At 48.7% G+C, this 14,267-nt stretch overlaps 1 protein-coding gene across 1 annotated transcript in view; it reads left to right on the top strand.

Moving 5' to 3' along the window:
* Positions 1–14,267, top strand: part of MYO5C (myosin VC) — a gene marked incomplete at both ends in the record, with an annotated part of 96,539 nt that overhangs the window by 55,842 nt on the left and 26,430 nt on the right. Inside the window, 9 exons of the mRNA XM_080642187.1 lie at positions 273–419; positions 1,895–2,059; positions 3,550–3,643; positions 7,539–7,602; positions 9,736–9,916; positions 11,974–12,067; positions 12,387–12,450; positions 12,536–12,616; positions 13,637–13,817. Coding sequence (XP_080498313.1) covers positions 273–419; positions 1,895–2,059; positions 3,550–3,643; positions 7,539–7,602; positions 9,736–9,916; positions 11,974–12,067; positions 12,387–12,450; positions 12,536–12,616; positions 13,637–13,817 — 1,071 coding nt within the window. The remainder of the gene's footprint in view (positions 1–272; positions 420–1,894; positions 2,060–3,549; positions 3,644–7,538; positions 7,603–9,735; positions 9,917–11,973; positions 12,068–12,386; positions 12,451–12,535; positions 12,617–13,636; positions 13,818–14,267) is intronic.

A 14,267-nucleotide genomic window follows, 5' to 3' on the forward strand; every position in this document is an offset into this window, starting at 1 on the left:
ACCTCTGAGGTGTGCCTAGAGTGAGATAGTGTTTCTGCATGAAGACCTTCCTAGAGCAGGAAGTTCTGGTATGTGAATGTCCGGACATGGCTGCTACAGGTGGGATTTGGCTATTGTTTCAAAGTCTATTGTAGGTCCCTATGGGTGGATTACAAGAAATCTATGTTTTGCACTGTGGGAACATTGTGGTAGTTGCACCTCCCAACATTGGAGGCGTTGATGAGAGAAAGAATGACGAGCCAGTCTGCATTTCACAAAATCTTGTTTTAAAGATGCTGGAGGAACACAAGGCTGTGATCCTTCAGAAATATGCTAGGGCCTGGCTGGCCCGGCGCAGGTTCCAGAGCATCCGACGGTTCGTGCTCAACATTCAGCTCACATACAGGGTCCAGCGCCTGCAGAAAAAGCTAGAAGATCAGGTAGGTGTTCCTAATGAATCTTTCATACTTACTTTTCCCAATAGATATGTTTCGTCCTGGGCCAGTTCCTTAGCTTGCAGTCAAATTTATACTCATGCCAGGAGGTTCAATTCACATGGACCCTGAGCTGGGAAACAGAAGCACATTTTAAAGGGCTGCTACATATGGTCGTGCAGGTTGTACATTGCCCAGGGCAGCTGCCCAGGAGGGCTGGTGGGGCTGAAACCCAGCCTGGTTCTGCTTGCCAAACCATGTGTTCTGGCACAGAGATGGCTGCCTGGAGGCAGGGGTGCCTTTTTTAATTTTCACAGAGCTGCTGTCTGGGTGCCAAGCCAGGCTCCCTCAGGGAGGTCTTGGCTCAGAGGAGCTGCCATTTCCTAATCTGCCCGAAGGTCCATCTGGCCTAGCTGCAGCCCTGCCTAGTGTGAGAAGACTCCCCGTGCCATTCCCACTGCTCCCTGCCAGTGGGCGGGGGCTGTGCAATATGCCGCGTCTTGGCCTATGGAGCTCACACCTCGGCCTGCCTCCGTTTATACTGAGAGTCTCCTGAGGTGAACTTTAAATGTAGCCTTAACTATGCCATGAGGATCCTTAATGAATGGATCAGCATGAAAGCAAATACACTTGACATTTTGACGCAGTTTCCCTTATTGCACTGCTGTGTGACAGGCCTCTGTGATATGTGGCTTGTGCAGAACATCGCACCACGTTCAAGGTGTTGGCCGAGCTGGTTTCCACTGAGTTGTCTCCCTGGGCTTGCAGATGGCGATCTCCTCACCATGTCCAGATAGATAGATAGATAGATGATAGATAGATTAGATAGATAGATAGATAGATAGATAGATAGATAGATAGATAGATAGATAGATTTTAGAGAGGACGGGAGAGGGAGAGAGATAGAAACATCAACAATGACAGAGATTCACTGACCACCTCCTGCATGCCCCATACTAGGGATCGAGCTGGCAACCCGGCATGTGCCCTGACCGGGAATCGAACCGAGACCTCCTCCCTGTGTCTTCACATCACCTTCCTTCTGTGTGTGCCTGTGTCCCGATCTCCTCTTCTTATGAAAACACCAGTCATACTGAATTGGGTCCACCACATGGCCTCATTTTACCTTAATTGTGTTTAAAGTCAGTCACATTCTGAAGTGCTGGGTGTTAGGACTTCACCATGTGATTTGGGGGCCCTGGGGAACCCGATTCAGCCCACACCACGAGAGTTGCCTGGTGCTCTGGATTAGACCGGCCCCACAGTAAAAGAGCCCCACCAGCTCAGGAACATGAACCGACCAGCTCTGCCTCACTGTTTTCACTGGGACGTGGATGCTCATCCATGCCCTCACAATGATAAACGTGGCCAACGTAACTGAACCTCTGAGAGACTTAGATGCCGTGTTAAAGGCTATGAGGAGCCAAGGGAATGGCTTCTTTATTTGGGATAAACCCTGAGCCCCTGCTGTTCTTCTCTAGAACAGAGAGAACCACGGACTCGTGGAGAAGGTGACCAGCCTGGCTGCCGCTCGGGCCGATGATGTGGAGAAGATTCAGAAACTGGAATCGGAACTGGACAGGGCAGCTGCCCACAGGCGCAATTATGAGGAGAAGGGGCAGAGATACAAGGCTGCCGTGGAAGAGGTCGGTGCTGGTTGTGATTGGCGATAGCTGTGAGTCTTCCCATGGGAGGGACCTCAGCGTGTGTCCCCACGGAGCTCCCGCTGTCAGAGGGGCCTCCCTCTCAGAGGACAGAGGGCAGAGCCGAGTCTAGGGAAAAAGCACAATATGACGTTGCCTCTTCCTTTCGACTTTTGTCAAGAGATGAAGGCCAAGAAGGAGCCCTGTGGCTGCTTCCCCCTCTGCCAGGACCATCTTGGTCCCCTGTTGCTGGCCCATCTGGTGTGAACCCTGGACACCTCACCCAGAACAGCAGCGCAGAGCTCAGGCAGGTCTTCATCTCGGGGAGGGGGGGTGTCAGAAGAGCAGCAGATATAAAAATCCAGTGTCCCTGCTCTAAAGCTTGTCTCTGCTGCTGTCTGGCTGGGTGGCCTTAGGCAAGTTGCCCTCACCCTCCCTGAACTTCAGTTCCTCGTATGTAAAACAGAAATGACAAAAAGTGACTGGGCAGCATTGTTGTGAGGATGAAATTTTCAGGTGAAATCATTTAGCTAAATGCCTATCACAGAGCCCTGCACAAGCGTGAGCTGGTATTTTCTAACGAGGTGTCTTTATTCCCATCCATCCTCCTGCACTTTTCAAAGTCCTCAGCACCCAAGGTTGTGGCAGCCTGGAGTCCTGGGCATCTCTGCCTCCCCAAGGCCTGGTGCCTGGCTGCTGGCACTGCTCACACTGCCGGTCACCAACCATCCATCAGCGCCTTCAGCTGCCAGCCCGGCAGACACTTGACCAAGAAGAGCTAATCAGGGGTCCTCAAACTACGGCCCGCGGGCCACATGCGGCCCGCCAACCCGCCAGGTGCCGCTGCATGTCCTGCTTAGCAGCCGACTTGTCCCGGGCCCACAGTGCGCATAGGAATTTGTTCATAGTTTTTTTTTAAACTATAGTCCGGCCCACCAACAGTCTGAGGGACAGTGAACTGGCCCCCTGTTTAAAAAGTTTGAGGACCCCTGGAATAGTAGAACTTAACATCAGGATCACACAGCCTGTCTTCCTGAGTCATAAAACTCTCAAAATGTGAATCCACAGTATATCACAAATAATTTACATCACATTAAATAGATAAATACCCTGTGTGTTGAGAAGCTCAAGAAAAGGATAGAGAAGACTCCTTGACATGTGAGGTGACCTTGGTTTTGTCTGGCACCTTGATCTCAGCCCTTGCAGGCTAGGAGCTGGTGTCTGCTTGCAGTCACCTGGAGCCCTTGCATGCAAAAGTAAATGCAGTATAATGCCGTGTGCTGGTGCTGGCTACTATCCACGGATAGAATGTGTGTGTGTGTGTGTGTGTGTGTGTGTGTGTGTGTGTGTGTACACATGCATACATACATACATACACACACATACACGTGCACACATACTATTTTAAAAAGACACAGCTTTTCACCAAGTAGGACAGTGGTGACAAAACTTAAAATAAGGTTTTCCAAAAAGTTTTTGCTTCCCTTTGCTAGAAATTGGCAAAGCTTCAGAAGCATAATTCGGAGCTGGAAGTACAAAAAGAGCAGATACAGCGGAAGCTTCAGGAGCAGACTGAAGAGCTGAAAGGTAAAGCCCACAGCGGCCTGATTCATCCACCCATGCGTTCGCTTGTCCAGTCATTCTGGAATAACTATTGGCAGTGAACCGAGTTCTAGGCAGTATCAGGAATCTCTGGTGTATACTTAGTATAACAAGAACGTTGTTGCTCCACATAAAATAACTATATTTAAATTGTGGTAACGTTACCCTATAGATTCATCTGTTTATTTCCATCTTTGTCAGACAGCACAGCAATCCCTGACCCTCCCTGGGCCACTTGCAAGGTACAGATGTTTGGCCATAAGCCTGGAGCCTTTTCATCACAGGCGGAAAAGGATGTGTGTCTGTGTGTGTGTGCATGGGTGTGCTGTGGGGGGTTAGGATAATGTTGGAGTCATGTTTGTTGTTTGCCAAGGATTTGCAGTCAGATTGCATAACTGTCCACCTTACTTGATCTAAGGGGTACCCTGGCCCTGAACTAAGGGTATGCTTACCTCATGAGCCACAGCACCCCCAGGCTATCAGGCACAGATGCTTGGAACCAGTGGTGGTACCACTTTTATTTAGGGGTGTGAAGCAGCCACTCTTAGCCTAGCTCTGTCCATTTGTAGCTTTCCAACTTGAATTCTAATCGTAAGCACTTGCTAAACCACAACAGGCTCATGAACCTGGTGGTTCCTGACCAGGTGGTTTAAATCACCACACTCAGTTGCCTGTCTTTTCCAGGGACCTTTTTCCTTAAGCTCTGAGCTGGGGCACGTGAGGCCCGAGGGTTCAGGCCTGGGCATCTAGCATACCCCTGGCCCCCGCCGGGTGGAATCCGGAGCACAAGAGCCCTGGGGGTGCAGGTGAGAGTGTGAGAGGAGCCATGTCAGGAGGAGGGAGTGAACATCCGAGTCCTGTCCAGGAGAGCAGGGAAGGCTGCCCAGATGAAGCCGTGCCTCCTGCTCCAGATTCTGTGTGCCCTGCGCCCCATCTCTAAGGACTGATGGTGAACAGGGCAAGGTCAGAGGTCAGGTCTAAGAGTAAACCTTGAACCTAAATGAGGGAAGGCCTTACCCATCGTTACCTTTCTTATTACAATACACTCCTCTTGGGCGCTTGTTCTTTTTTCTAACTTTAAGTGGCATTTCCCACAAGAATATTTAAATTCCCACAAGTGTGCCTTGAAAATTACATATTTGGTAGCATTAACATGTTTGGGTGGATAATTTTATACCTTCTTCTAAAATGTGTTTGAAAACTGTCAAACCCAGTGTTCATAAACTGCTTGTCCCGAGGGTCTCCCTACACATGGCAAACAGTGCTCTGTGAAAGGCACCAGCCTTCACTCATCCTGGGACCTAGATGGAGGGATATTATCAAAGTCTTTTCCCCTTTTTGATATTTTGACTTGGACAGAAAGTCACATGTGAGCAGCCTCTTTAGCCTTTTTTGCAAATGGCCCAAGATGGTATGCACCAGAACAGCCAATTCTGGAGTGAAGTGAAAACTGAAATTATATCAAACTAGAAGCCCAGTGCATGAAATCGCGTGGCCCTGCCCACCCACACGCGCCTCGCCATGCCCACCCACCTGCTGCCCCGCCCGTCCACCAGCCACCAGCCTTGTTGCCATCAGAGCAGCTCGCGGGCCGGAGGGGAGGGACCAAGAGGTACTCTATGCACCTCCTGGTGACCCAGGCTGCTTCGCTCTGGCCACTGCCGTCACCCACCCGGTTCCCCGTCCTGTCTTTGGTCATTATGGCGTTACGGCATTACGGCCATGGGCTTTTTATATATACTAGTGGCCCAGTGCATGAAATTCGTGCATGGGGGGGTGTCCCTCAACCCGTCCTGCACCCTCTCCAATCTGGGACCCCTCGGGGGATGTCCAGCTGCCGGTTTAGGCCCAATCCCTCTCGCAATCTGGGACCGCTGGCTCCTAACGGCTCACCTGCCTGCCTGCCTAATCAACCCTAACCACTCTGCCTGCCGGCCTACTTGCCCTCAACTGCTCCCCCGCCAGCCTTCTCACCCCCAACTGCCCCCCCACCAGCCTGCTTGCCCCCAACTGGTCCCCCCTGCCAGCCTGCTCACCCCCAACTGCCCCCCACCGGCCTGATCACCCCCAGTTGCCCTCCCCTCCTGGCCTGATCATACCCAACTGCCCCCCCACCAGCCTGCTCGCCCCCAACTGGTCCCCCCTGCCAGCCTGCTCACCCCCAACTGCCCCCCACCGGCCTGATCACCCCCAACTGCCCTCCCCTCCTGGCCTGATTGCCCCCAACAGCCCCCCCATTAGCCTGCTTGCCCCCAACTGGCCCCCCTGCTGGCCTGCTTGCCCCTAACTGCCCCCCCCCTGCTGCCTGCTCACCCCTAACTGCTCCCCTCCCCTCCTAGCCTGATTGCCCCCAACTTCCCTTCCCCCTGCCGGCCTGCTCGCCCTCAACTGCCCCCCCCCACCAGCCTGATTGCCCCCAACTGCCCCCCACTGCCAGCCTGCTCACCCCCAACTGCCCCCCCACCAGCCTGCTCGCCTCCAACTGGCCCCCCTTGCCAGCCTGCTCACCACCAACTGCCCTCCCCTCTTGGCCTGATCGCCCCTAACTGCCTCTGCCTTGGCCCTGCCACCATGGCTTTGTCCGGAAGGACATTCGGAAGGTCTCCCAGTCTAATTAGCATATTACCCTTTTATTAGTTTAGATAGACATGCTGGCTTCTAAATTTAACCTTAGGCGTCTTCCCTCGTGTTTTCTGGCTGACTCATGACGTTCTAAAGCAGCCGTGGGCAAACTACGGCCCACAGGCCGGATGCGGCCCATTCGGCTGTTCTGTCTGGCCCACGGAGCCGAAAGAGCGGAGGGTTCTCTTGCTCTCCCCTCCGCTCCTTTACTTTGAATTTATATTAGTTCACACAAACACTCCATCCATGCTTTTGTTCCGGCCCTCCGGTCCAGTTTAAGAACCCATTGTGGCCCTCGAGTCAAAAAGTTTGCCCACCCCTGTTATAAAGCAATCATTTGATTCAGGGACATTTGACACTGCACTGGACAAACTATTAAACTGTTGGCTTTTTTTTAAACCAAATAATTTGGAGGATTGCTATTGTCACTTCATCCCTGGGCTCCCCTCTGGGGCAGGACTCAGAAACGAGGCAAAACTCAAGAATGAGGTGTCAGCTAAGTACAAATAGGGACACCAGGCTCTGATGGGCTGCATCTGTCATCCTGCTCCTATTTTGAAAGGCACCTGTTGTTTGTGGACGTGCTGGGGACGTGGGATTGTCATGGCCAGAGGCTGTCCAGACCCCATGCTACCTTAACCTGCACTCTGTGTTAGAGACCCCGTATTTAAATGAAGACATTTTGTTCTTTTCTTGGTTATCATGAATGACTGGTTTCAGTCAAGGTGCCCCCCAGGACACTTGGCAATGTCTGGACACATTTTTAATTGTCACAGTGGGGAAGGAGCCGCTGGATTCTAGTGAGTAGAGGCCAGGGATGCTGCTCAATATCCTACAGTGCACAGGGAGCCCCCCCGCCCCATGATAAAGAATTACCTCCCTTAAAGTATCATAATGCTAAGATTGAGAAACCCTATCATAAATTCATCATTTTCTCCCCAAAGGGTTTCTGTTTACTTTTCATAAAAATATTTATTATCTCAAAGCCAATATGCCTAATTTTAATCAAACAAATGATATTCAGACCAATAAAAGTAATATAAATGAAACTATAGATTTCAATATGACAAATTTGTGAGGATTATTATTTTGAACCCCCGGACCTGTATTTCTAGTTTATAAAAGTGACAGTTACACTCGTTGTCCTGTTAGGAATAAATACCCCATGACTGTTCTTTCATTCACACTTTCTTAAATAAGACGTGAAGCAATCCAGGCATTGGTGTGCATTATGTCAAAAAGCGTTGTCTTTTCACAGGGAAAATGGATGACCTCACCAAGCAGCTCTTCGAGGACGTGCAAAAAGAAGAACGACAAAGAATGTATGAAAGATGGGTTGCCTTACAACTGCCGCTGTCTCTCTCTGCTGTTTTCTACTTTGCTTCTTGGCTTGCAGATAGCAGGTCACAGGCACAGGAGGGCGGGGTGTGCATATTCGTAGGCAGTGAAGACTTGGAGGTTTGCGAGAGCGAATGCCCATCCTGTGCACCTTGCAGACACTGCCCGGGTTCTGCAGTGTGGGCAGGGGACCCTGGGAATTTCTTGCTTTCCCTTTTTTGCCAAGACAGGAGTTCAGACACTGCCACCCTTTCAACTTCCACAAAGCCTAAGAAGTAAGATTTTTGCCTAGGAAATACACCTCCCTCTCTCCCCGCTCCTGTTACACCTGTTCACATGGCTCTTGTCCCCCACAGTAAGGGATATGAAACCCTCAGAGAAACTAAGGCAGCTCCCTATGACCTTGTCAATATCAAACCCTTTACTAATCTCCAATCTGGGCTCCCTTCTCTTAAGCAGTCAACTGAAAGGTTTTAGACCTCAAAGTAGGGATGCGGGGCAAGGTGTTGGGAAGAAATGGAACATTCTTGGCATCCAGGGTGTAGGGGGCTAGGAGGCTCAGGGCTGCCTGGGGTGGTAGGATATGCAACCTCCTCATGCAGTTAGTCAGTAGCCTGGGTCTGGGTGAGGAGGAAGATGCCAAAAATTTAGGGGAGGGAGTGTCACTGAAGAGTCCAAAGAGCTAACAAGTGTCTCATGATCCTGCATCGGTTTTAAAATAGGGATATTTAACTCTACCTTGAAAAATCTATTTTTCAATGAACTTTCAACTCTAGGAGAGGAGTTCTGTTTTTGGACCCTCACTCTGTGCTGGGGCCACTTGGGAGTGACCATTGCAAGCAGGGGACTAGGAGAGCCAGGCTGAGGCCAGGTCACCTTGAGCTCTTTGCAAACCTCATCAGCACTCACCTGTAGCTTTGTCTGGTCCCTGGTCAGCTGACGGGGGACATCTTGGCCACTGTCACAACCCTACAGAGGCACAAAGAAGCCCACAGTGTGTGGGAACACACCGCCTCATTTAGGCTACAAATTTAAGATTGTTTTTACATGTGACTGCCGGCTGCAGTCAGCTTCTTCAAAGGTATTTTGCTGGCCTCTTAGGAGCACTGTGGGGTTTTTTTGGTTTTGTTTTTTTAATATATTTTTACTGACTTCAGAGAAAGGAAGGGAGAGGGAGAGAGAGATAGAAACATCAATGATGACAGAGAATCATTGATTAGCTGCCTCCTGCATGCCCCCTCCTGGGGATCGAGCCCACAACCCAGGCATGCGCTCTGACCGGGAATCGAACTGTGACCTCCTGGTTCATAAGTCTACGTTTAACCCCTGAGCCACGCCGGGAATGTGACTTTTCCTCAGGGATTTTCCTTTTGTGCTATAAAAGCAAGTCATAAAATAAACCCGTCGACAGTTTAGCAAGTAGAATGATAACTCATAAACTCATAGAGCCCCTAGGTCTGCTTCAGTTCTGACTGGGCTGCTGTGGACTGTGTTGGCTGGTCTAGGTCATGGATCTCTCTTCAGTTATTTTCTTGGTCATTCATCCCATATTTAATTGAGCAACCATCTCACGAGGAATTGGGTTTTCACAGAACTTGGGGCATCTGAATTTGCTGAAACTTATTCTAGAATCTTTGAAGGGCTGGATGCTTTGACATATTAAATGACTGCACTAACTTGGATAGGACCAGGCCAAAGCCCTCCAGGATCCTTGGGACTTGGCAGGGGCCAGGACTTGGCCAAATGTGCCAAGGTCTTTGCCGAGGGAAGTGGCCCCTCCGAGGGGGCCACATGGAACTGGGATGGCTTTGGGAATACAGTGCCCCAAACACCACTGAGACTTTAAGTTCAATCTCCTGTGCTGTGTTTCCTCTGTGCGGGACATGTTAGTGCCACACTTCTCAGATCAGAAAGTGTAAGAAGCTTCCTTACCCTAAGGGGACAGGAAACAGTCAGCTAAAAATAAGGCCATTATTATGGGAACTGTCACAATAGATCCTAATTAACTTGTCTCCTCCTTTCTGGAGTCTCCTCTTATTTTCAAAATGATATATCGTTCTAACTCAGGGTAAAGACTTTAGAGACAATTCTGAATTATTTTTCCTTTTGCTGCCTAGTCTTCTTGAAAAAAGCTTTGAACTGAAAACACAAGACTATGAGAAGCAGATGTGCTCTTTGAAAGAAGAAATCAAAGCTCTCAAGGATGAGAAAGTGCAACTGCAGCGCCAGCTGGAGGAGGAGCGGGCCACCTCGGGTGGCCTGCAGGGGGAGGTGGCCCGGCTGAGCCAGCAGGCCAAGGTAGAGGCTTCCACTTCCCCAGCTCTCTCTGAGTCAGGTCACTGCACAGGGTGTGTGTGTGGGCGGGGTGGTGGTGGTGAAGGGGGAGCAGCTTTACTTTCCCAGAGGATCAGACAGCTAAATGCAAATGCATGTGTGAAACCAGAAGCAAAAGGACCCTGATTGCTTCAGTTCCTCCCAGTATAAACCCCCAGCCACCTTTGACTTAGCAATAATGGCTTTTCCTGTTTTAAAGGTCAGCTCTCTTTTTTAAAATTACATTTACATAAAGTTACTCAAATATCTTGACCTAGAGAATACATCCAAATTAAATTATAAATGGACATGAGCTCTTACACAGTCCATATGGTGTTATCCTATATAATAAAAGGCTAATATGCAAATTGTCCCCTCAACCGGGAATTCGTGCACCGGACCTCTAGTGTAACTATAAATGCCTGTATTAAAATTACATTGCTGTACTGTCAGAATCTTACATTTTAAACTGTTACCAGCAACTCTCACAAAAGCAATGATGCATGCTTGGACAGTCAGGCTTAACTAGATTTCCTTCCCCACCAGAATGTTCCTGTGTTCTTAAGTGCAAAACATGTCTCTGCAAGGTTGGAAAGTTTTTAAGCTTCCACTGAATATGTGAAACACATGTTAGTAGATGTTTGTGAAGATTTTGCAAATATTCTCTGATTGTCACGGAAGAGCCATGCGTGGTTTAGGAGAGCTCTAGGAATCACCCTGGAGTTGCCTGTGAACTCCACAGTGGAGCTGTCCGTACTCTCTGTGCTCTGGGCCCCTGATGCTTAAAGTGGGGGTGGGACCACCCAGCCCTGTGACTGCCTCACTCTCAGCAGTCACATGAGACTGCTGTCCCTCTGGGAGTCAGGCCGTCTGGCTACAGACGGTCTGCATCTTGGGAAATCGTGTGGCTACACTTGGAGTAAGGCACCGATATTTGTCACTTCCTCTTTGGTAACGAAAACTATGGTCCAGACTCTCCAGTGTGGCGATTAGTCTCATTTGCAAAGAAAGTAAACGTTATCATCATCAAGTTATCTGTGTTATAATCCATCTATATAAATACACTTATAACTTACAACAATGACTGAAACATTACAAAGAGCGGGGCTTTCAGATTGGATAGTCCTGGGGCCCCATCAATTTGCCGTGTGATCCTGAACATGCCATTTACTCTATGCAGCTTCAGTTTTCTAACCTACAAAAGGTCACCCTACTCACCCTATGGGCCTGTTTTAAGGAAGAGGTTGTGTATGTAAAATGACCAGCAAATGTCAATGTGATCTCCTTTCCCATGCCCTGTAGAAACAGAAGTTGTATGTAGGCCTTAAACACTTGGACTAACTGAGAAAATGTCAGCGAGGGCTTAGTCACCTCTGTATAGCCCCCATAGCTGCAAGCACAAACCTGACATCCTTGCTCAAGCTGAGCCAATCGGTGAAATAGGCAGGATACAGCCTGCCCCCCACAACCAGGGCTGCCCCTCAGGGGATCCCGGCACGCCTCATGGCCACCCCCCAAATCCTGGGTGTGCCTGGCTCTGCCACTGCACCACTCCTAAACCCAGCTGGAGCCCAGACCCACACTTCCAAACATGGCAGCCTTGCCCACATCCAAGATTTCAAACTGCCGTGAAAGAGAATCAGCCCCTTTGAATATCCTTCTCTGGGCTCTCCTTTCTCCCCACCCCACCAAAGCTTGTAGTAATAGTTATTGTTTCCCTTTAAGTAGGGAAACCAATTCTGTTGATGCAACCGAGTAGATCTGGAGCTATGGGGGCTATACAGAGGTGACTAAGCCCTCGCTGACATTTTCTCAGTTAGTCCAAGTGTTTAAGGCCTACATAATTAACAGTATTTTGGGGCAGTTAAACATGTATCAAGGGCATGCTGTATGTATGGGCAGGGATAGTTTAACAAGAGTTTAGCTAAGAAGCAACAGTGAGGACACCCTGCATGGGTAGATGGTGCTGTAAGAGTGTTCCCTCTGTCTGATAAAAATTACAATAGCTCTTTTTTCTTCACCTGGTCATTGCTGTGATTCAGACAATCTCTGAGTTTGAAAAGGAGATAGAGCTACTTCAGACACAGAAGATAGACGTGGAAAAACATGTGCAGTCACAAAAGCGGGAAATGAGAGGTAAGAAAACCATGAGGCTCCGATCCCGTGGGTGCAGACTGAATGTATCATAAGTGTCACTGGTAAGGAAATGCTCCTTTGACTGGCATGAGGCTGGTTGGTTAGCTGGTTGGTTGGATATATGGCAAGCTGAATAGCTGGTTGGCTCTGTAGCTAGTTGGTTGGTTGGTTGGATAGCTGGTGGGTTAAATAGCTGGTTAGTTTCTTAGCTGATGGGATGGTTAGCTGGAGACTCTGTGAAGGTAACTGGGCCCTAGAAAGAGAACGGGAGAAATCAGGCAAGAATGTAATTTATACCAGCTCTGTCTTTTCCTCTCAGAAAAGATGTCGGAGATCACCAAGCAACTTCTCGAAAGCTATGACATTGCAGATGTGAGAAGCAGGTAATCATTTTTGCATTATCAAACATTGAGAAACGTGTAACACATGAAAGAGACAATAGACTTTCTTACCCTCCTTATTTTCCAGGCTGTCTGTGGAAGATTTGGAGCATTTAAATGAGGATGGAGAACTTTGGTTTGCTTATGAAGGACTAAAGAAAGCAACCCGGTGAGGAATTCCCCCATGGTTTCTTTTTCCCCCAGAGATAATAGATGATTGGAAAGTGAAAAGTTTATCTTACATAGATTTGATACATAAAATAAATTTCTTAGAGTAGAATGATCTAATAATCACTGGAAATACTTCTTTGAGAATTAAGTAATTGGTAAAAAAGTACACTCTTTATGGGATAAAATGCTGAGTGATGAAACTCATAACCTATACAGTAAAACTGATTATATCAAACTAGAGGCCCAGTGCACAAAAATTCACGCACTCAGGGAGGGGGGTCCCTCAGCCGGGCCTGTGCCCTCTGGCAGTCCGGGACCCCTCAGGGATGTCCACCTGCCAGCTTAGGCCCACTCCCTGGGGGATTGGGCCTAAGCTGGCAGTCAGACATCCTCTGGCAGCCCAGGAGCCCTCGGGGGATGTCCGACTGCAGCTTGCAGAGAGCGGGCCTAAGCCGCAGTCGGACATCCTTAGCGCTGCCGAGGAGGCGGGAGAGTTTCCTGCCACTGCCACTGTGCTTGCAGCCACCAGCCCAGCTTGTGGCTGAGCAGAGCTCCCCCTATGGGAGCGCACTGACCACCAGGGGGCAGCTCCTGCATTGAGCATCTGGCCCCTGGTGGCCAGTGCAGGCCATAGCAGCTGGTCGTTCTCAGTTGTTCCGCTGTTAGGGTCAATTTGCATATTACCCTTTTATTATATAGGATTGGTTTTGACAAATGTATAATGAAATGTATCTTTACCATTATTGCATCATACAGACATTTTTAAAACTATTAGAGTAAAAATGTAACTTTAATAATGTCTAAAATAGTATTTGTTATTAACTGCATGTTAATGCCACATATGCTTTTTAAATTTTATAATTCTGTGTTCCTAGTTCCATACGCTGTAGCGATGTGCACATAAGTATGCTTTCTGTACTTAGCGCTTGGCTCTAGTGGTGGGTTTTCATAACTGCTGCATGTGCACACACTCAGAGTGAAGACCAAGAGGCTAATTTCTCGGTCCCTCCTCTAACAGCGTCTTGGAGAGCCATTTCCAGTCCCAGAAGGATTGCTATGAAAAGGAGATAGAAGCTTTGAACTTCAAAGTGGTGCATCTAAGTCAAGAAATAAACCACCTGCAGAAATTGTTTAGAGAAGAGAATGACATCAATGAAAGTATTCGTCATGAAGTTACCAGGCTGACGTCAGAAAACATGGTATGGTCTCAGCATGGGCTCCGGTTGTGAGCACTATTCTAGAGATGTTATTCATTAGCCAAGTCATGTGCAGTTTCTTGGCAATAAAACAATGGATCAGTCTCATGTTTTCTAGGAGTGAAATACTTGGGTCAGACAGAAACTTATATTACTCCAGGCTGGAGAGCACTCTGATTTGAAAGTATGTGTTTTTTTCTATAGGATGAGTCCACATTCTGTGTGTGTGTGTGTGTGTGTTCTAAATCTAGCCAATACCCCTTGGAAATTGACAAAAGCAACATTAAAGTAAAAGGATAATTCGCGAGAGGCATGCATTCAGGTCAGTCTCTCTATTCCTGCTCCTCATCTCACCTTTTCAGAGGCCTCCCCTCCTGTGATGCCCATTCTTTCCTCCTGCACATGTCTCATCCTTTCTTCTAACTCACGCCTACTGGCATGGAGAAAGCCTTT

This window comes from Plecotus auritus (genome assembly GCF_963455305.1).
Source record: "Plecotus auritus genome assembly, chromosome: 1".
NCBI classification, from domain to species: Eukaryota; Metazoa; Chordata; class Mammalia; order Chiroptera; family Vespertilionidae; genus Plecotus; species Plecotus auritus.